This window comes from Fukomys damarensis, unplaced genomic scaffold (genome assembly GCF_012274545.1).
Source record: "Fukomys damarensis isolate Sample0158 unplaced genomic scaffold, DMR_v1.0_HiC HiC_scaffold_4, whole genome shotgun sequence".
Lineage (NCBI taxonomy): Eukaryota > Metazoa > Chordata > Mammalia > Rodentia > Bathyergidae > Fukomys > Fukomys damarensis.
This window is the reverse complement of record NW_022900916.1, coordinates 65,122,263-65,146,549: the sequence shown is the minus strand read 5'-3', so window position 1 is coordinate 65,146,549 and position 24,287 is coordinate 65,122,263. Positions and strand designations below refer to the sequence as shown.

The 24,287-nt window shown below is 35.2% G+C and overlaps 1 protein-coding gene across 1 annotated transcript in view; it reads left to right on the top strand.

Annotated features, from left to right (window-relative positions):
- Positions 1-24,287, top strand: part of Znf804b (zinc finger protein 804B) — a 517,996-nt gene that overhangs the window by 483,640 nt on the left and 10,069 nt on the right. The window contains exon 3 of the mRNA XM_033758587.1: positions 24,115-24,245. Within this exon, the coding sequence (XP_033614478.1) occupies positions 24,115-24,245 (131 nt within the window). The remainder of the gene's footprint in view (positions 1-24,114; positions 24,246-24,287) is intronic.

Sequence of the window (24,287 nt, the reverse complement as noted above, 5' to 3'; positions counted from 1 at the left end):
CTCAAAGTGGAAGTCAAAGCTGGCAATGTTCTCCCCTTCCTGATACTTTCTATTTTCCTACTAACTCAGGTCTCCTTCAGTTCGTCAATGGTCTCCCTACTCTGCCCTCAGGACTGTGTAATCTCTAGGTTTCTTTTTTTATTGAGTTTATTGGCACATTCTAGGTGTACAGCACAGTTACACTCATCATTGGGATCTTGTACCTTTACGTGACAGGTCTTGGTTCTCATTTTTTCCCCCGTCCCTATCTCTAGGTTTCTCTACCCAGAATGTTCTTACCACAAGCACGCACGCAGCTACTTCCCTTACTCATTTCAAATCTCTAACCCAACTCTATCTTTCTCTTTATCTGACTTTGTTTTACATTTGCAACTCAACTCTTTGTCACTTCATGTCTTCCATTTCCTTCTTTAATTTTTATAATTTTCATCATCTGTTATGCTAAATATATGTATACATATGAACTACAATGCTATATATGGTTATATTTTATTATTTTATTTTCCCAATAATAAAAGAAGCTATATGATGAAAGAGATTATTCTCTTCCTTTTACAAATCTATTCCCAGCACCTGAAAAGTTCATCTGCTCCTACCAAGCATTCTAAGTGTAGTCTGGAAATGTGGAAGAATTACTTAATGAGCAGTTGTATAGGTAACCTATGTCTACAAAAGAGCCATTGGCCATGCACATACCTATTATATGTAAGTTGAGTATTACACTGGTCCAGAGTACAAATCCCCAGAAGCTACACTGTATTCTACATCAGATGTCCTAAAACAAAATATTAATTTAAATTCAAATACATAACATTTAGTTTTGAGTGTATAACATTCGAAAATTCTAAAATAAATTAACTATAAATTTTATGCATCTCAAAATGAGATTTAAATATGTGGCAACTGAAATGAAATCATAAATATTTAATCCAATAATTATAATCGAGCGTGAGTCCTTTTGAAAGGATGTTTGCGGTAACCACAGTAACTCTTGAAGTGGATATTTGATCAAATTTAAATTCATTTCAAGTAAGTTAGCATTAAAATACCTGAAGCATTTATCATTTTAAAACTATATATGTATTTGTGCTTAGTATGACTCTGGAGTATAGTACACCTTTAATTTTTTTTTTTTTAACACTTTACTTTGTTATATGAGGACAGCATATTCTAAATCACAGATAAAATGCCTTGTCCTTCTACCTGAAAATCATCACCTTAGTGTTTTAATGCCCATGCTTGTGCTTTGAGGATCATGCGTGTGTACTCTGAATTTGATTTTGCAGGCACACAGAAATATAGACTCACTTTCTCTTTCAGGGTTTCATTGTGTAGCCATGGCTTGAACTTGGGCTGCTCCCACCACAGTTCCCTGCATGCTGGGATTCTAGGAGTGTTCAACACTGCTCAACATTCAAATCATTTGAAATATCTTTGCCCTTTGTCAACTTTCATTGAAGTTTGCCGTGCAGTATCATATACGTGAAAATATAAGTACAGAAAATAAACTCTCTAAATATACAACTAATGAAGCCAGTAAAGAGTCAAACTATACAAATGTATTTACATTATCAGTCACTTGATCCTAAGGTCCACCATCAAAAACATGTAAAGATGTTTTTCAAGAAACTTGCATTTTAATACCTGTGACATAATGTCTAATCTTTACTCGATAATTAGTGTTTTGTAGTAAGCATCAAAAATATCCTTATTAGCCTCTTTTTTCACTGCAGGATTGATGTTGACAGTTTGACAGCATAAGTATGTCTTGTGGAGCTAAGGATAATATCCTTACAGTATGTATTTCTTTAAGGAATACTTCTTTAAGATCTATATATAGCTGCAGTGACTTAAGAACTTAGTAATAATACCTATATCTTTCTTCATCTTATAAATTTATACAATTTTGTCAGAAACTAACAGAACTAAAGTTAAATTTTTCAAATCAATAACAACTAAATTTTCATCAAAATATAAAATACTCAACTAAAATAATATATAAGAATATAAGTGTAATAAATATTAAAATAAATTAGTCCTCATTAACTTTTATAGAATATCACGTCCAAAAGTCTCAGAACCCAAGCTTTTGTTGTGTGAATATACAAAACAGATTATTTGCTGAATCTTAAGACTCAACAGATTTCAACACTTTGACATTACACATTTATCATTAAATTAAACTCCATAATAAATAGCTATGCAATCTTGCCTGTTTAGAAGTAAACCAACCCCCTTCAAACATTTAAAAATATTTTCAATTAAATAATGAAAATGTAGCTGAAGCAGAGATAAGATATTTATATTTTAAAGTTATCCCTTAATAAATAAAATCCAGGATCACTGATGTAAGCCTATAATTGAAGAAGTCAAAAATAAAAATAGCAAATTAAACCAAAATAAATCAGTAGTATGAACAATGATTTTTTTTTTTTTTTTTTGTACCGGGAATTGGACTTGCAAGGCAGGCCACCGAACCACTGAGCTAAATCCCCAGCCCAAGCATTGCTTTTATTTAGTGCAGAATGGAAAGTCCTGATTAACATAAAAGTGAGTAAAGGATGTAAATGAAGGAAAGAAGTATTTATTTTTTATTCTAGGAGGATGTGATGGGGGAAATAGAACGCACAACCTTTCACCTACAGCTAAACATTTGAATTATTATGTTAATTATATTAAGTAATTAAATAGTTCCTACCTGAAAATTAACCATATACTGTATTTACATATTTAAATATAAAATTTGAAAATGAATTTTAAAATAGTGACAACTAAACTTGCCTCAAAATGTAAAATATTCAAAAATAAAAAGAGACATTTAGGACACAAATATTTAGAACTATGAAACACCGCTGAGAAAACTAAAAGGTGTTAGAGGTGTAGGATTTCGGGGACGATTTACAGATATGCTTTTCTTATCTCCTGTTTGTAGAGCTGGGCCAGTTAGAGCAGGGCTGCAATTTAGAAGTGTACTGACTCAGATATTTTCTCTATTTTGAGTAGTATTTTTATCAATTTAACTTAGCGATTTTGCAGGGAATGGTTTATACGATATCTAGCTGCAGATATCACTGAATTAATGTTTGAATTTTGTTGTAATAATTGTATTACACACGTCAGCAGATTCATGCATTCACCCAATTCTGCACATCTATTTCTCTGTTTATCCTCTTCATTTCAGTTCCTGTCTTTAGGGGCTCGGTTATCAAAAAAGGAGTGCATTATGTCGGCCTCATCGTAAGGGACCGCGGCAACAACTGAATTCACTTTCTTTAAAAGACTGTTTAGAAGCCAAGTGTGATAGTGTCCACCTATAATTCCAGCACTCTGGGAGGCTGAGTCAGGAGAATCACAAGTTCAGGGTTAGCTTGGGCAACTTCATCTTGGGAAATAAGTGAAGTTCAGAGGCCCTGGTTCAATCATCAGAGTCAAAAAATAATTGTTTCTGTTTTTTGCAGAATCAGTAGAATTTACATTGATTCGTATGAGAGAATACTTCTTTTCATCCAGAACTGCAGTATTAAGAAATGAATGTCAGAAGGGGTAACAAACCAGGTTCTACAACAGCATCTCTATAGTGAGCTCAGATCTAGAGTGGCTCTTCTGGAACTTATTTGTCTTAAATGTTCTAGTGTCACATTCTTGAGACTCTAGTTCTTGTTTGAGGACAATATAATAACAATAGCAAAACTTAGAGGAAAATGAAGAGGACGGTACTCATGGAAGGTGAGCAGCTGTGTGGTACCTAAGTCTGGTCTGCCACTGATTAGTTAACGACTTACCACGGGGCCAATTACACAACTGATTTTGTTTTAGTTTGTTCATACATAAAATATACTATATTGCACACAGGGTAGGTAATATAAAATTCATATAAAAATTTAGAACAGCTTTGTGCAAATGCTAAGGTCTCAGTGCAGTTTTCTTGTACTAATTTGTTGCCCTGTACTTCAACTCTTTGATGGATTGCAGAAGTCAAGATTTAATCAGATTTGTAAACTTTTCTTCTTTTTAACTCTCATTGAGTTTATTGGTACATTCTAGGTATACAGTACAGTTACATTCATTACTGGGATCTTGTACCTTTACATGACAGGTCTTGGTTCTCATTTTTTACCCTTGTCCCTGCTCTCCCTCACCCCTTCCTCCCTCCCCATTTACAAACACTTCATTTCCATTTTTTTATTTTCTCCTATTTTTTTTCTTTTCCCTTATTCCCTTTCCCCACCTCTCCCACTTTCCCTACACCTTTAGCGCCTTTCTTCCAATTTCACATTGTCATTATGATCTTATATACTGTTATAGTTTTTCTTAATTGTTGATGGGCACAATGCCTTTTTCACATTTCCCTAATCTAAGCTAAAGCTAGAAGTCCATTTCATACTCTAATTCCAAGTGTCTTTGAAAACAGTTGTACTTTGTCCTTGCACGTGAATTCTAGCTTACAAAAAAATCTGAAATTTGAAATGATTTTTCCTTACAACATCTATGATACTATTCCAGAAGATCCTGGTAACCAGTTTGGATAATGGTAAGTGTGACAGAAATTGCTTTCTATTTTAGAAACAGGTTGTGTTTAATTCTTTATTCATTTATTTGCAGACTGCAAAATGTTTCTTTCCATCTTCTAATGTTCTAAAACCTGATTAAAATCTAAATGTTTTTGCTCTTAATGCCTTTCAAAACACCACTCCACACAGGGAGGTGAAGCAGTCTCTTTTCCAAGCTTCCTATTAGTTCAGAAAGATTTGTCTCATTAATTGTTTAATTATTTCTTCCTTTATCTCTGTCCTCCTACATTGTTCATTATTGACTGGTATTAATATCTTGTGGTTTCAGTTTTGCGTCATAACTTTTATCTATTCCTCTACCTCTTTATTTATATGTTAATATGCACATTAATATGTATTTTTGCTATTTTTAATTCTGTAATTCCTGATTTTAATTTTTAACTCTATCTTTCTGACATTCAATTTCTTGAATAAACTTCTTCCTTGTACATAATAATACCTCTTTTGTTCTAAAATGAATAATCATTTTCATATCTGCAAGGATAATAATTTTAATTCACTTATGTGTTTATTTACCTTTTCTTTGTACCAAGAAGCTTCTTGTTATTATTTTTTCTCAAGTATTTTGTTGATTCTTGACAGGAAGTAATTTTTATATTTGAGATTTTCCACTGAATGACTTGTGGATGGGTGGTTCTTCATTTTGCCTTTTCTGGCTCTAGTAATCATGCTGGAGGTCAGAATGTGTTACCTGGGGAACCTGATGGGTTTTGTTTAGAAGGTGAGGGATTTTGCTTCTCTTTCAAACCAGTAACTAGTTAGGCTCACTTTTACATCTCGTTGCTATCAATCCCTGAATCCCATCCCTGATGCAAATACCACTGCTGCTCATAGATCTGAGGTAGTAAAGTTGTCCAAATGCAATTGTGTTTCGACTCACTCTTCAAGTGCTTTAAAGCTGTTCTCTTGACCCAGATTTTGAATATTTCCTGGAAATTCTGCCACATTGAAATCCATCTTTTTCTGCACGTGTTTCTATTTCCCATGACTTACTGAACGGGATTCCTCTGCTTTTGTTTTCCATATCCTTAAAATAGGGTACTTTTTATTCATTTTCTATGATTAAAAATAATTTAAATTTTCTATGATTATAGATAATTTAAATATATTTTCTCTCATTTCATTAGATTTTTTTTTCATTTTTTTCGGTACCAGAGATTGAATTCAGGACCTTGTGCTTACAAGGCAGACGCAGTGCCACTGAGCTAAATCCCCAGCCCCATTTCATTCGATTTTGAGCAGACCAGAAATGCACATTGTGTATACAGCTGCAAATTTGAATCAATATCAAGATCATATATATTTTATTTTAAACCTCTTAGAACATTAAACTTCCTTGTTAAATAATAGATTCAAATTGTAACATTGAACTAATTTTGACAAAAAAATGCCAAAACATTGGTCCTACTAATGCTATATGTTCCTCAATATATATACATACATACACACACACATATATATATACACACACACACACACACATACACACACACACACACATAAAGATTATATAAAGAAATTTTAAAAAGAATTTATGGGCCACGATATAGCTCAGTGGCACTGCACCTGCCTGGCAAGTGCAAGGTCCTGAGTTTAATCCCTGATATCCTCCCAAAAAACAACAAAAATTATATATATCCTATATATAATATATATGATATATGATTACCTTCATTTTGTCTAAGTATCTTTGTTATGAACCTTTCTACTTAGCTATTAGGCTTTAAAAAATGAGTCTTGTGTTTGGATATGCAGTACTTACTTAAGGTATACATTTTGCTAGGCAGTATTTGGGAACACCAAACTCCTTTTACATTGATCCATGTTTCTCCTTGTTATATACAAGATAACAACTCTTTTACTCATAAATTTTGGGACTTCTACAAGCCTCATAAAATGATCCCCTTCAGAGCTGATTGTACTAAAACAGATGATATTTAGATGATCACAGTGTCCTAAAACAAAATGAACTGGGCTTGACCTGTGTATCGGACCCTGATCCTTTCCAAATTACCCATTTCAATTAACAATTTATGTGAAGTCCTTAGTGAAGCAATCACGGTCTAATCCACTCAACTTTAAGCAGAGCTCACCTGTGTGTTCCCCAGAGTGTGAAACAGTAAAGTCTACCAAGTAGCTCTAGGAGTATTTGTGTGGCTTTTTCCTTCATGAGCTAAAGAAGAGAGCATGGATTTCTTACTTAACTATGGTTTGTTTATTTGTTTGTTTGTTTATTTTGGTACTGGGGATAAAACTCAGGACCTTGTGTTGTTGCAAGCCAGGAGCAGTGCTGTTGAGCTAAATCCCAGGTCCTTCTTCCTTAACTATTTTAATATTTGCTCATTATGTACTCACAGAATTAAGAAATCAATTGGGTTAAATATGATTACTTGTAGCTTTTTTTTGCTTTGCATTAACCAATAATTATATGCACAGAATTGGGCTAAGAGCCAAGCAATAGAAGCTTAACATAGCTCTTGAGCTGTTAATATTTTCATGAAATTTAAATCATATAACACCATCTTAATTAGTACAGGTAAAAGTGTTCTGCCCGACCAGGCCACAATTTCAAAGAGCATATACTACAAGTGTGTTTTAATTCACCTTCTCTAACTCATTTTAATGGCCTCCTACTAAGTTCCATTAATTGAACACTTGCTGTATTAGAGTAGCAAACTTAAAAATACATGCCTTTATTCATGTTGATGAAATATTTTCTCTTTAAGGATTAAAAGTTATCCCTATGGGCAACTGGTCTTGTGCTTCAAATAGATAAGAATAAATATTAATTATGCTAAATAATAATCATCATCCTTAAAAGCTACTCTTGAAAAATTAATTATTCACTTCATTCCGCTATCATTTCTGGAGACCCAGTCATGAGAGTATAGTGCCTTAATCAAACCAAATCCATAGAAGCCTCAGATTTTGCTCTATTATGATAGGTAAATTAGAAAATAATTTCTGAAGGAGCTTCTGACCAAATTGACTTTATTTCATAATGCTAGAGAACTTTGAAATTTTCAATTAGCATTTGTCATTTTAATTTTTGGGCAGGTGTACTTTTTATTTTCATATAATGTCATACTGAAAGGACAGAAAAAAGAAGTATAATATATTTCCAGAATCACCCATTATTTAAATTTTCTCTATTTTCTTTATCATCTTCTGTCCATTATGATATATGTGTAATTTTTTTCTAGCTACTTGAAAATTAAACTGTATACTTCAAGTTTCTTTAAGCCTAAAACTTTCAGCTCATTTTCTCTGAGAATAAGAACATTACCTTACAGAAACACAGAAGAAATACAAAGTTTGAAGATTTAAGACTAAAAATATTTTATAATCTCCGTTTTTACATATAAATTTTATAAATTGTATCAGTAATATCTTTTAAAGAAATTATTTCCTGGACCCAAGATCTAATCCAGAATTATACATTACATTTCCTCATATCTTTTTAGTGTCATAATCTATATTACTAACAAGCATACCATATTTGTTTATGTCTCTTTCAAAGTAACTCTTTCCATGCCATGAACTATCTATATGTACTAAGATTTGAGAAATTATAACTTTGGAATCTACATAATATCAAAATGCAACCACCAGTTTTGTGTGAGAGTCGCCAGTGTAGATCTACAATAGTAATACATATGAAGAAAATCAGAGAAATAATTTGTCTCGGGGTTAGGATAATTCCAGAACACAGGGATTTGATTTAGATACCATTCTGGTACATTTTCACAAGTAAAACTCCTGCATTTTGTTAAGAGTTCTAGTCAGAAGTTTAAACTTCATCATATTCACCCCTCCTTTCCACCATTTTGTTTGCCAAAGCTAATAATCTACCAATTATATTGTAGATTGTAAACATTTAAAAATTTCCTCTAAGGTCATTTGAGTAAATTTTCTGGTTCCCAATTTTTATCATTAGTTTACCTGAGAGACTTGATATTCGGGGAAGAGACTCTATTTGACCAAATATTCATGTATTACTCTAGGAATCCTGTTATGTCCTATTATTAGTTTGGACAGTTCAATACCAGTTATCTGAAAGATGTTATTTTGCCACTAAAGAAGTCATTTGGATAGGTTGCAATTTACGATGAAATTCTCATTTTTTATTTGCTTGTTCCACTGTTAAAATGTACTGTTGGAAATGCTTGCTTCCTTTTCCTTTCTAGGATTCTGGTCATATTTTATTTGTGTATGCCAACTGGAAGCATCTTTAGAAGTGAGATATCACATTTTTAAACCTTCAACAACTGCAAACAAAACTCTCCAAAACAACAATAACCATAAAACCCAGCTGCTTCCCTCAGAATGCCTTGTATGGATCTGCTCACTTTGGGAACATCCAGGGCTCACTGTGAATTAAACACCTCTGTCCTCATGCTCTGCTCTAAAATCCCCAGTTCTGAGATGATGTTTTGTTTCACTTTTCCTAGCGGGCTGAAGGTTACCTGTTTCCTTCTGCTTAGATCTTTAAAATAAAACATATCTATTTGTTTGCAATGTCTAACATACAAATGTGAGGAGTTCCTCATTATAAGAATTAAGCTCCATGTTTAATTAAATCATTAATGGCTTTAATCAAAGGAAAGCGTCTTACTGAATCACATGATTTATCTTGGCAATAGAAGTGTCGGGAATCCAAACAGTTGGTGAATCATTTCCCACAAATTAATTCTGCTGCTTAAGAATCCTGTGCCAGCTCCACGCTGCCTTCGTGTAGATCAGGGCACCATCGTCTCCCGCGCGGTTAGTTTCTTTGCCTCCAGCGTTGCTCCCTTACACTGTTACCGTTTACCTTTCTTAAATGTGGTTATCCCATGTCTCTCCTCTGCTTAGCTATTCTGTTTCTTCCTTCTCACCACACTGCATAATTCAAACTAAAACCTAAGTTCCTTATTTTGGCTGAAGAAGCTCTGCGGGAAAAAAACAGAAAACAGAAAACAAAATACTTTCTTCTCTCCTATTTCTCACCATCTCCTATTTTTTGCTCCTTCTCTATTTGCAACGATATTCAAGCCTCTGGGTGTCCTTCTCTTGTGTGTGGGTCTTCACGCGTGCTCTTTCCTTGACCCAGAACTCTCTACAGCGTCTACTACTCCTTGCTGCTTAATAAGGACTCTTCCTCTGTGATGTAGCGCCAAGAATGAGGGCCAAGAGGTGGAGCTGTTTTGCATTAATGAGCAGGGCAGGCCTTTGTGGAAATGAGGAACATTAACTACCTCAAGAGGTACAAGGATGGTCCAGCAAGCACATGGGAAAGAGGGTGGTTAATGCAAGCAACAAAACTCAACACACCTGCACATCGTGGACGGCAAAGAGAAGAATAAGGATGAAGCTGGGGAAGAACAGAGTTTTCACATCATGAGATTTTTAGTTAAATACTTCGTCCAAGGCACTGAAAAGTCCTAGTCAGGAAAGGGCACAGTCTAAGAGATGTTCTGAATGGATTGCTCTGCCTACCTGAGAGGAGGGAGAAGTCAGGGACGGAGAAACTGCAGCTGAAAGATCGAACAGAAACTGCCGTGAGTGCGGTGAGGAAGGAGGTGGTGGGTTAATGCAGACGCGCTTAGGAAGGAGAAAGGCTATTAACAGAGCTGCAATTTTACGAAGAGCCAATCTGGACTTGCTGATGAATAAAAGGTTGAGAAAATAGTCTTGCACCTACGAAGGGAATTTTGGAGGCCACTGTTTTTCTGCAAGTGCTTATTTTTGTTATTGTGTTAGTTGTGCTCTTGATAGTAACAAGAGATTGACAAAAAGCAGTAATACGTGCCTTAAGGTTCACCCAACTTCTTTTGATGTCTTTCATTTTATTACTTTGAATCTAGCTGATATCATTGCTGAACAGTTTCATCTGTAGATAGCTGACATGTGCTTATTATTCATATCAAATAAATACAGTGACCTGAAGTAATGGATCTGAACAGAAGGAAGCGATATTTTCCACTTTCCTTGTCAAATTTTTGTGACTCTTGATCTACTCCCACCCCACTCTGCAGACACTGCACTCCATCAAAGTTTTCTCAAAAACACTTCAATACCTTGTTCCTGTTCTCGAGTGCTTTTATGGCCACCATATTCAGGACAAAGTTTATCTTTCAGGGTGTGTTTCTCTCAGTTTCTCCTCATACATGCCATGTCTGAGTTAAATGTGAATACTCAGTTTCCTCGAATCAGCAGAATTTGAGTAGACATTTGGCTCCATGCTGCCTCCGTGTAGATCAGGGCACCATTGTCTCCCGCGCGGTCAGTTTCTTTGCCTCCAGCGTTGTCCCTTTACACCGTTATCGTTTATCTTTCTTGAGTGTGGTTATGCCATGTCTCTCCTCTGCTTTTATCTTGCAGACTCACACAAGACACATTCCTATCACAACTCCAAAATAAAGTTATACTACATCTTTTGTACCTCCCACTCTTGGTAAATCATAGCTAAGCCACTGCCCTCAGCCACCCAATTATAGCTTCTTGGGACGTAGATGGGCCCTTAGCCCTAGCTGAACAAGGGACATTTTTCCTCCTGTGATTTAATATCAGAGCTAGAGAATCATCTATCACTTGGAGGTAAAGTCAGAGCTTGGAGTTACCACGTTTAGCTCTAATGTACCCTAAGACCAAGAAAGTCCCAATAGCTTGAATTATATTTTTGTGCCAAGAGGAAAGACGGGAGACCATGCAGTCCTCTGTTGAGAGATGAAATAATTTAAATTCATAGGCTTCTTGTGTCGGTCCATTTCCTGTCTAAGAACCCTTTCTGCCGCATGCAACTTCATCCCATTTTAGTAGATTTCTGTTACTAACAGAATTAGCATCCTTGTTGAGTTTGCTGGAAACCATATTCCTATGTCCTTCCCTTCGACACTCAGCTTGTGTGAGCCTGTTTTTCTTCTTCTCTCAAGCACAAAACCCAACTCAGTGCTTCCCAAAGTGGCATTTATAAAATGAATAACTCTATATATTTTTTTTCTTTTAACCAATGCTGAAATCTTGCATTTAACACAATATTATTTAGATACTATGTGGGACCAATTTTAAAGTAATTTTTAATTAATTTTCTTTGGAAACATTGTTACATCACAAAAAGATGCTTGAGATTTTCTTGAAGGTGCTGGATTATAGCAAAAGCGAATTGAACATTACCAACTGGAACAGAAGTGTGCTGTGCAGCATAATTGGCTTTTCTTACAGTGAATCATGTATATTTTAAAAAAGTAAATCTACTACTTAATTGGAATCTTACTCCAATAACTAGTACTTACTTTGAAGCTGAGTTATAGCCAGTTTTCACTGGCTAATGAAAGAGACAGGTGTTTTACATTGCTGGCTTGGACACATTCTACATTTCAGACACTAAATCTCAAATGAACATTTCAAGCCTTCATAGATTCATATTTTAAAACTACAATATATCTAGAAAGGAAAATATAATAAGTATTTGAAATATACTTTAAAGGCCTAGGTCCTGTGAGAACGAGAGTGTCATAATTCTAGGGGAGTAATGGTGTGTTTTAATGGTCCCAAAGAATCTATCAGGGATAACAGAGTGGAGAGGTCACTAGCTAGGGCTTGGCAGTCAGGAAGCTTGGACTTCAAATAAATCATATTAAGCAAAGCACTGTTTGTATAATTCTTACCATGATATTCATCATCTTTTAGCTTCAATTTTCTTGTTTAAAATGCTGTAGTGTGGATACAAAGAATTTGAGGAAAATGAAATTCAGACTAAGTAGACACTTTTATACCAGACATGTAACTATATCACAGTGCATTTCATTGTAGATGTCATAGATTTCCATCTGATGTTATTTATGTTCTGGCTCTGAAAAGATTTGCATGGAAAAAACTAAAATTCTTCATTTATGATAAACGATGTGTAAATACTGAAAAGGAAGGCACCAATATTTAATGGCTGTCTTTGTTATGGGATAAAGAATATTTGTAATTCTTCCTTCTGATGCTCATAAATTTTCCAGTCTCTAATAAGCAAGCAACCCTAATGTGCCTTAAACTGATTAAACTTTACACAGATTTCTTCTTGATTATAGGTTTTTTTTTTTTTTTTGGTACTGGGGATTGAACTCTGGTCCTTGCGCTTGCAAGGCAGGCCACCGAACCGCTGAATTCAATCCCCAGCCCCCTTGATTATAGTATCTTGAACTGACTTAGATCACTGATTTCAGAAAACTTGTAGTCGCTGCCCCTATAAGTTCCCAGGGAATCCAAACATACATTTCTCCAGGACTTGGCAGGCATTCTTTTGAAACATAACGACAAAAAGAGATGACGTCTCTATTTCCCAGTTTCTGTGGTAGTATGGGAGCCTCACTTCAAAAAACATGACAATTAGCAAACCCAGTAACCTAATCTCATGGATGCACCTCCTCCAGACCATACACTTGTCTTTTCCCTTAGCTCACTCCAGATTTTAAGTATTTTCCTGCCTTTTGTTTCACTGGAGAAGAATTCAATTTTTTTTCTTATTATTGATCTCACTTTATTGCAATAGTTCTGAATATTAAGTCTTTCCCAACTGTTTAACTTGCCTGGTTTAATTTTTTTTCTTTTGCATTACTACAATAGTATTTGTGGTAAATGAAAAAAGTTTGTGTGTGTGTGTGTGTGTGTGTGTGTGTGTGTATATATGTGTGTATATACATACGTAAAAGCATGTTAGCTAAAATATCTAAAAGAGAACAGAAATTTGGGGACTTTAATTTCTACTTCAAATTTCTCCTTAACAAATAACAATGACTGTAGTATTTCATGAAATTGCCAACCTCAGGCACACATCTGTGCAGATGCACTGAAGTGTTGGTCTCAGAGTCACGCAGTAGATAGGTCCTCCTCCTCTTCCTCCTCCTCCAAAGTACAGATCTCTAGTCTAAATCCCCTCTGATTACTGACTTACAAAATGACATTTGGAAAAGTTATGGTTTTCATCTTCTCTGAGTCTCTGTTTCTTGTTTATAAAAGGGAAAGGGGGAAAGGTACAGAATTAAAAGTAGAAACATTTTCAGCTACAAAGATTTTTCTCTCCATTGATATGGATGATGGACTTTCATAGTATGGCTGCTGAACGCCACACTGGCTGTAGCGTGTGGCTGGTGACAGTTGCACCTGGCATCAAGTTCTGCACCTCTCTGTCTGCACATCACCTGTAAAATGGAATGATTCTGATTGCATTTTCCTCACAATTCACGGTGAAGATGAAAGGAAGTACTATGCATGAAGCACTTGTATTTTTAACTGTGCTTCGTACGTGGTACTTTGATGTCATTGTGTTTTTGGTACCTTTGCTTCCCTGACTGTATTGTTGGTATAGTCCTTGCTCAGAATCTACAAGATCCCCTGTGGAAACCAAATGCCAGGAATGCTCAGGTAGGGACCAGAAGGTAACCTACAAAGATCTTCCCATATATTTTAAATCATTACTTCTAATTACTTAAAATGTCTAAGACTATCTAAATAGATGTTGTATTGTTTGTCTAACAAATAGTAACTAAAGCTTCGTGTAAATGTTCAGTACAGATGCATTTTTTTGCAAATGTTTTTGATCTGCAGTTGATTGAATCCGTAAATGTAGAGCCTATGGCTACAAAGCCCAACTAAATTAATAGTTTAATACATTTCAAGAAAGAACACAACAGCCACCAGACAATTGGACTCGAGCATGGAAATAGAATCTAATTTTCTTTCGGCCAAATGTAGAATTGTATTTATAAGCACAGCAAAGTCAGGGTCACATGCACACCTGGCATCAAGAAATTGCTATATGATATCTGAAAAAGAAATGAAATGAAAAAAGAAAGAATTATGGTCATAATGCTAAATAAATGCTTATTATAGTGCCCATTTCCAAGATAATTCTCTTCTCAATGTGGACATTTTTGTTTGTATGTGATTTATTATACCTTTATTTTATAGTTTATCAATGCCCCATAGTTGGCTTCCAGATACATTCCAAATTTTCATGACTGTAATAAATATGACAAAAATAAATATTGCACAATCCCACAGGAAAATAAAACCTCTGCTGAGAAGGCCTTGGTTCTCAGAACATTATCCTAGATGTTTATTTTTTTCTTATGCTTCTAGTACTAATTTTTGAAAGAGAATATTTTGGCTATATTATTCATTTACCCTATGTTTAAAAAATTTCCTGAAACATATTCACTAGTTAATTTTAAAGTGATACAAATAATCATTAAATCTGCTGGAAGTGGTAATTTCAGGTCACCTATTTTAATTTTCCAAACTTCTAGTGACTTTATGAGATATTAGAATAAAAATGGATATCATATAAAAAGTATCTTTACTCAAATATATATATGAAAACATGGCTGATAAATATATGACTCTTTGAGACAAAGGGGTAAAAATACTATTAAAGAGAAGATCGTATCTGAAGTATCTGAATAGATTTTATCTCCAGGCTTGATTTATCTCCAGTCAACCAAAAATGTAACTGTCGAAGACAGTGGTTTTTGATTGAATTATAAATTTGGATAAATTGCATGATCATATGAACTGAATAATTCATCCTGTTACAGTTGTGTCTTCATGACATTTTCCTGAGGGATAAATGTGGCAGTATGTTCTATAAATCATAAGAAAAAAGATACAAAGAGTTCTGTGATTTTTTTGCCAAGGCCAATAATCCCACTCTGATCTCACTGGTTCCTAATGCTAGTCTTGTTTAAACTTCTGCCATATTTATCTGTTTTTTTTTTTAACTAATGTGGATTTCAAGTCTTTAGTTAATTAAAACATCATTAATCAACCTATTCTCTTTTATTTTATTTTTCAAAAGTATCAAAAGACATGAGATTATGTAAGGCTGGCCCTGAGAAGGTAACTTTTGGAGGCTGATGATTCTTTAGGCACTGAGATTGATGAATTCTCCTTTGTACCCAAATATTCATTAAGGTAACACTGATGTAATGAAATATTTTCCCTCCCTCTTTTTTGTTTTTAAATTTAATTCACCTAATTCTAGGGTTGGCAATAAAGAATAATTATATAACATGGAATAAAGAAAATAGTTTATAAATATAGCCCAAAAAAGAGGCAATCCCAAGCAATTTGAGCAGTGGTTGAGATCAAAGACATAGGAATTAGACTGACCTTTGTGCCTAAACTTGGTTCATCATTAATTTAAGGAACTGTGTTTGTTCAGGTGTGTGGTTACATGTGAGGCAGGCATTTCTAGAAGTTGAATTGTTGAGCCGGGGACTGGTACATATAGAAATGTAACTTCTGCTGTTAAACTGTATCCCTGCAGGGTCCAACTAAGATGAACGAATGTGCTCATTTTCTGTACACTAAATGATACTAGGTAATATGAAACATTCTGACTCAGTGTGACAAGCAAAACTATGTGGTATGCTGATGTTCACATTATATTTCTTTGTCAGTAAGCTTATGTTATTTTAAAACTAAGAATAAATATTTATGAGTCACTTTCCCATTCCCACAAAAAAATACCCAGCATGCACGACTTAAAGAAAGAGAGGCTCACAGTTTTGGCTCACAGTTTTGGCAGATTCAGTTCATGAGCAGGGCCCCACTAAAAACCATGTCAGAATGATGGGGCAGAGAAAAGCTGTTCAGTTCATGGTTTGCAGAAAGCAGAAAGAGCAGAGGGGCCAAGGAAAAGAACACCCTGTTCCATGTCAGGTCCCCACTGACCTAGGCTTTCCAACCAAACCCCTTTTCCAAACTTGACAACTTTGGGGAACATTTAAGACGTAAATGATGACAAAAATCTAAGCAAATTTTGCAGTGCTTCTGCATTTTGATTGAAAAGTTTTGTTACAGTATTTGAACATATAAAATATGCAATGAATCTTGCATGCAGTATCAGCCAACAACACAGATAGAACTAAAACATTTCTGTTGTAATAATATTTTTAAATAGTGAGTTTTCATAAAATTTTAAGTCAGTTATTTTATGCAAGATTTATGGAAATTTTATGCAAATATAAATGTGTTTATGGGCAAACATATGTTTATATTCTGCTTCAATCTCATGCTTTTCTGAAAAATATGAGTATGGCTAATATTGAAGCAATGCAATTTGAAAATGTTTGAAAATTTAAGATTTTGGCAGAATACCGCCACTTACAACGAAGGCACAAATGTGATTTTATTGGCCACACACTCAGTTATATTATATTTTTAAGGAACTTTTATAGCAAATAAAAGAAAAACCCAAATTAAATAATATTTTTGGCAATAATGGCTATGGAAATTGATAGAATTAGTTCAAAAGAATTTCAATTTTACACATAATAAATACCTGTTCATTCAACTTACTTGCTTGTGAAGAAGAAAATAATTATTGATGAAATGACTAATGTGAACATACAGAAAATGTGTTTTTATAGGTAAGAAGATTAAAATAAGTCATTCTCTAAAAATGTGACCCAATTTATTCTGAAGATAGAAGAGTCAAGAGTCAAATACAAGGAATAGACACTTGCAAAGACTGCCCTAATATCTTCTTCTCAAGAATGTATTCAGCTGAAACCTAAGTGTCTCTGATCTGATTCTTCCACTTAACAATGGAAGACATTGTGTCTGACATGAGTGGCCCCCAATTCACTTGATAAATGAAGTTATGATTTGCAAAACACAAAATATAATAAAACTTTTAAAAGACTGATGATAACCAGTTTCAGATACAAAGGGAAAAAGAACTATTTTGAGTTTTCCTGAGATGGAGTGGTACTAACTCTTCAATATCCAAATACTCTTGGCAATGATTTCTCTATTCAGCAGTGACTTCATTCCAAGATAAAGGCATTAGAAAAGATTGTGACCCTCATATTTGTCTCAAGCTGTTTCATTGTGGGGAATACTAGTGAGATGCTTGATTCAGTCTTCTGAGTTCTGAAAATGAGTGGTTCATTTAATAGCTTGGTAGGATCCTATTTGGGGAGAATATTCAAGCTTGCTTTGTTAAAAAAAAGTCAAGCTTGATTCAGTTAGACATCTACAGTAAGTTGGGAATATTCACACTAATCAACTTCTTACTAAAGAGAATTCTAAATTATTCCTCATATACACTGGTACTTATTCTGAATTCTGGAGGTTCAAATTTACTACTAAAAGTTTAATTAATAAAACTGACATTTTGCTCCAAATATCATTACCTCTTTCTCTTTTTTTTTTGTTCTTTGTTTGTTTGTTTGTTTGTTTGTTTTTTGATTTTTTGAGACAGGGCTCACTATGTAGTTGAGACTGACCTGGAACTCACTGTGTAGCCCAAGCTGGTCTCTAACTCACAGCGATCCTCCTGCCTCAGCCTCCCAAGTGCTGGGATTACAGGTGTGCGCCACCACGCCTTTCTTTTATACCATGCATTTTCTTTTTACTTTTTTATTCATGGTTTTGGGGAACATAATGCTGTGAATTGAAGTGCACAAATAGAAATATGAAACTAATGACCTCCTTCATCCTGAACACACAAGAGCAGTGCTATTTCTCTTACTTGGGCAGAAAAAGTGGGCAGAAAGAGTCAGACAGTAAATATTTTTAGTTTGTGGATCATACAGTTTGGCATTGGAATGACTGAGCTCTATTAGTGTAGCTTAAAAGTGGTCATATGTAAAACAGCCCTGTCTTAATGACACCTTACAAAACAGCCTGGGGGTTAGATTTGACCCATGACCTGTGCTGCCCTCTGCTTCTGCCTAAATAGAAAACCTAATCCAAAGCTGCTATAGGAGAATCGGCAACTTATCATCCAGTATGTGCAGTAAAATGATGTCGAAACTTCTCTCTCGGGTTTTGCAGGTAGTGACTCAGCCTGAAGGGCATCTTTAGAACGGAATGAAGCAGTCATTCCTTTCAGCGGCATCTCGCAGCTCCAGAAGGGCAGACCACTGGTCCCTTAAAGTCAGTCCCACCTCTCCTTACTCATGAAACCCAGACGAATCTTAAGGGACGAGCCTATTTTTACGTAAGAACCTCGATTTCTCAAACTTCTTAAGTGTCAATAACATGTGACAAACCACCAGCAAGTAATTTTAGAGAGAAGTCTACTAAGCTTTCAAAAGCTCTCTCTCTTTCTCTCTTTTTTTTAAAATACAAAATAAAAGAGTGGAGTCAGCTTTCGCCCTTAGCCCTTAATCTTTCTTCCTGCCTGGAATGCAGTTTTGATCCTGACATTTCCCCAGTACAGTTTGACCTTGCGGATAAAGTCCTGGGCTTAAATTGGGAGAGAATGAAAACAAAACACGGAACTGTACCCTCCGTGGCGTGCTTGGATATAGACTCTTCCTGAGGAATAAAATAAGCTGTAATGGATTAAGCCACTGAAGCTGAGTCTCTCGTATACGTGGCCCGACTGAACACAACCTTTAAATTTGAAATAGAATCCCTATTCATTAAGAGTAACTGGATCCAAAATTCAAGTTTATACTGGAGTTTGATTTCATTAATACCTTATGTTCCTGCCCCAAATTTTATAGTTGTTTTTTCTAAAGACAGTTGTATTTCAGAAAAACATCTAGGTAAAAAATTAAGGAGCTCTTTAAAAACACTTTCTCAACTAAGGAGTCTTAGTTTTCAGGTATTTCAGGTTAAATATTTCTGCCTGCAGTATTCTCAGCAGGCATCATCTGACCCTAAATGAGAGTTTAAGAGGTAGGAGGATGAAGTAGAAATTTAAAGATCTCTTAAAAATCGATATAATGTTAAATAGTACAAGATACTGAAATGTGGAAAAATCGCTCTTGAAGAAACAGCTGAATAGCTGGGCCAGAGTGCAGTAGGTCAGGTTCTCCTTATGAATTAAACAGGAAGATGTGTTCGTGAGGGAGGCACACACCTGAGACAGCACACTGCAGAGCAGGTGTAATCGGCCAGACAATGAGGGCTTCACAGCAAAAGCTACAGACAGCTGTCATGGTGGGCACAGGTTTGCACTGGGAATATCAGAAGATTCCCTTTCTAAGTTCCTGAAGTTTTCCTATTGCAAAAGCAATTCTTCCCTAGAATTTTCCCACAAGGAAAAGGATTCCCATGTTGTTTAGAAATAATTAAATAAAAGACTCTCTTAAGCCCTTGTTCACATGAGTCTAGAGACAAAATAAGCCTCAAACAGAAAAATATCCTAACTCTTCTCTTAACTCTGTATTATACTTGAAAGACTTCTTTTTTTGGTACCAGATTTCAAACTCGAGTCCTTGTACTTGTGAGGCACGCACTGGAACCAGTGAGCTATATCCCCAGCCCTGAAAGAATTTTTTTTAGAATAAGAGTTTTGAAAAGATTTAGTTGAAAAGTTTGTTTAGAAGGAATAATCTTTTTAAAGATTGATGACAAGGAATTTGTACTACAGATTATATATTAGATTATGAAGAATGGATGTAATATTCAAATACTTTTTAGTGTTTTTCTAATGAAGTGATGATATATTTTAAACTGTTACATGAGGAAAAGTGTCTGGATTTTTTTCATTATTTTTGGCTAAACTTTATCCTTTATTTCTCACATTGAACTTATTCTCCAACATCCTAATGATAGAATCCCATATTATTTTTTCTGAGCCTTTATTGCTAAGTATTGGTCTAATTAAAAATTTCTTCAAAACATAGTCCTTTATCTCGGAATTTCCCTGTGTTCGTTCCAAAAATGTTGGATATTTTCAAAGCTGAATGCACTTTCTGTGGATGCTTTGAGCGTGGAGAGGGGCGGGAGGGCAAAGCCTCCTGGATTCTATCTCCGACCCAGTTCCGAGAGCAGTTCCCCATTTTCTGGCCCCTGTACAGTTCACTATAAAACTTTAATCCTTTCACAACAATGGTCACGAGAGATATTGATATTGACATAGCGCTGCTTATACTCATGTCTGAGTTTTTAAAAAATGAGCCACAAAAGGTAACACTAAGTTTAGCTTTGGTAATGCCATGGTATGGAATATAAATAAATCTTAGTGTTAAAATAAAATTTTAAAACGTCCAAACTTTGTACCACAGCTGAGTTAAAGCCTGACTTTAATAGTTAGAAGATGATAGGATGCATGGAATGTCCCTATTTGAGAACTTCTGAGTAACCTGGAATTTGGAAAACGACCTTGTGGCTTGCTTGGGGCACATACATTAAACTCCTGAGTATTTGCCACCCCGAAGTCCAGCAGATGCTTTGAATTGGTCCAATCTGAGTAGTGAAATTATTTTTTCTTTCTCTGTTTTTGGTACCGGGTATCGAACTCGGATTCTTTCGATTGCAAGGGAGGCGGCGGAAGCAATGAGCTAAATCCCCGGCCCCAAAGTTATTTTTTCTTATGAGCCACATTTTCAAGTTGTCCTAGAATCCAGAAACTTCTGCACACTAACTCTAAACAGTCATGTCTTGAGGCCTACCTCTCTTGTGAACATTGGGCATCTAAGGTTTTCATAAATGAGTCTGCCCAAGAATCCATATGTTCCGTTTGACCGAGCACAAATGGCTGAGCGTCAGCAATTAGATTTATAGCCTAGCAAGTCATAGTCTACGTAGCATGTGTAGGATTAATCCTACGGGTCCTCGTGTGGTACATTCCACTTGGCACATCTGAGGACAGGGGTTAAGACAAAGTGTGCCAAGCCAGAGACGTTTCTGTTCATTTGTGCTTTGCTTGCTCATGGCAGGAGAGGCCCTCAGTGCAGAGGAGCACATCAGAGTGAATGCACTCAGAACACGTGCTCCAGGGATGGCAGGGAACGATTAGCCTTTCAAACCATTAACCGCTAATGTGAGCCACCTTTGCAGGTATTTTAGTTCTTTTCACTCTCTGTGTTTGCATTGATACTACATGAAAGATAATGACATTTAAGAAAACAAAGCAGAAAATGAGGAAAGTCCCATTTCAACATGGAAAATTCTTCAAGGAATTATGAAGACTTTTGTATTATTTAATGGTTGTATATATCTTAACTACACTGTCCTTTAAATTGTTCTAGATTACTATGAATAATTTATAAATATGTCCTACCCATTTGATAAAAATATTCCCAAACAAGAAGCAATATTTTAAAAATGGATAGACTTTTGTTTTCACAAAATAAAACCATTATAAATGTGTAGAATTCTACATAAACTCCTGTGTTCACCATAGTCTTATGAATGACAGCTGTTCTGCTCACAAGTCACTGTTCTTTTTTGGTGTGGATGAAGATATTTAACCTTCTGTATGTTTGCTTTTCGCCTCTAAAATGGGGTTAGTAATTTTGACCTTTGGCCCTGAGATTTACTTTACTCTGCAGTAAAGGAAAACATTAATGTCTATAAATTACCCTGGGATCTATGGATGAAAAGTGCAAAGTAGAAGAAGTTATTCTATTTTAAGAAAGGAAGAAATAGACACCGTTAAGTAGATTCATTTCACACGTGAGCTCTGCTCCACTGCAGTTGAAGAGAGTGCTTACAAGAGTGGCAGATATTCACAAACACGTTCAGACTGGTAAGCACTAATGCTGAGAGCATTGCCATTCCAAACACAGGGAGACTTGCTGGCCTGATCAGTTTGCTTCTTCATTTATTTATTCACAGCTGAGTTCCACATTCTTGCTGGCAGGTAGGGAAATGAGCCAAGCATTCTTGCTGGCAGGTAGGGAAATGAAGATTGCTTAGCTTGTGCTTTTAAAATGAACCCAAGAAAAATATTAAATTCCAAATATTTCATAAATGTATTTTAGCAAATATGTCCATATAACTCTTATACCTCTTGATCCTGAGAGAAAAATTAAATGCATTGTGAAAGTTGAAGCAGCTCTGTAAATACCTTCTTTTTCTTTATCCTGACCTCTAAGTCAGTCTTCCACTGCACTGCCTTTGATCCTGGAAAAGAGGATGCTAGGCATCCATTCTCTAGAACTATGAAGGCCATCTGCTTTGCTCTTACTCTTTCAATTTCCCTTTTGAAAAAACAGAAGAACATGAACTAGATGTCTAGACATGTTTTCTACTTCACATCCCTATATTTTTCTGTTACAAATACTCCCTATGCTGTGTTTTACCCTCTTCCCTGACTGAGATCTGAGCTGACCAAATGGTTTAAAATCTGATAGGGTTTCTTTTATATAAAAAACTCAATATATAAATAAAGTGCAATATAAAAGACAGATAATAGGAAAAAATAGAGTTAAAAAGTTATTGTAATCCAGCATGGGCAATGTATCTAAAAATGTACCTTGATTTAGAATAATTGTCCTATATGTTTTAAATGTATTTTGGCCTGCTAGTCTTGTTGCTATCTGTATGCATCATAGTTAACTTTATAGAGATTTATAAGATAAATGAATGGATATTATGTTAGCAAAAAAGGGAGGAGAGGAAGGAGAAAAAAATTGAGATATGTACATGTACCAATTCTTCACGATGAATGTAATCATTAAGTACTAAAAATATATAGTGAATTTTTAGAAAAATTTTAAAAAACTAGATTGTCAAGCTTCCAATATCTGAGGAGGTGTGACTAGGAAATTTTGCCAGCTGAAATGGTATTTATTATAGGTTGCTGTTTTGTATTCTATGAAAGCATCTATTTTTTAATGTTCAGCCTCTGGTATGCACCAACTCATAAGTATTGACCTTTTAACCTAATAACACAGGGCCATAATTTTATTTCTCAAAATTTTCTATTATTTATAATGATCTAAGGAGCTGAATTCAGGTTATTCCCCTATGGCTGCCTGTCGTTTGTGACATTTTCTGACCACAGTCCCCCATTAGAATCTTTATTTTCAAACATGAAGCTAATAATGATCATAGAAGATTTGGCCCTTGCTCTATTAGTGGCCAATAGTCTATAGCTTTGTAGTTTTTACTTTCCTGGGAAAGATCATTTATGCATGACTTGCAAGGTGAAAACAAATTAAGTAGATGCAGATTCTAGGCTGTTTAAAGTCATTTTGTATGCGTTAAGAGAGGCTAAGCTTCAAGCACTCTCCCAGTTCAGGATGAACCCCTGAACTTCAAGATGCTTATGTGATTGTGACTGTTTCTCAGTTCTTTCAATATCGTGAAGTGCTTTGTGGCAGCTTCTGTGGTAGAAATCCAAGCAGGTAATGAGAAACATCCAGTACACATATAAGTCAACTGTTTCAAAGAAAAGATTAAAAGAATTATTAGATTAATTTAAGGCCTATTTTGCAAGCTTAAATTTCTAACCCACTTTTCACTTTATGAAAACAGCACAAAAGTCTGAATTTGATATGTGCCTCGGCCTGGAGAATGAATGAATTAAAATCACATTTAGACATTTGAACTGTATATTTCATAGTAACAAAAATAACTTACTGGAGGTCCACTTTGGTGACATTTCTGAAGTGATGGTGACAAACTGAAAACTAACCTACTTGACTGCATTTGTCTACTAAATTATCTTGGAGCAGAAAACATTATCAATGGAGATGGTTCTACCCCTACTATCCTGAAAGCCACCTCTGCACTACACTCAGGGTTTAATAAGGAACCTTGTGGGTGGAAAAGAATGTATTACTTATGTATGGTGTCCCTTCTGTTCCTTTCTTTTCTGCAGAGACTGAAGGAATTAAAGCAACGGGAGTTTGCTCGAAATGTAGCTTCCAAGTCATGGAAAGATGAGAAGAAACAAGAAAAAGCTCTTAAAAGGCTTCATCAGCTGGCCGAATTAAGGCAGCAATCTGAGTGGTAAGAATTAGAGGAATTTGATTTTCTTTTTTTTTCTTCCTT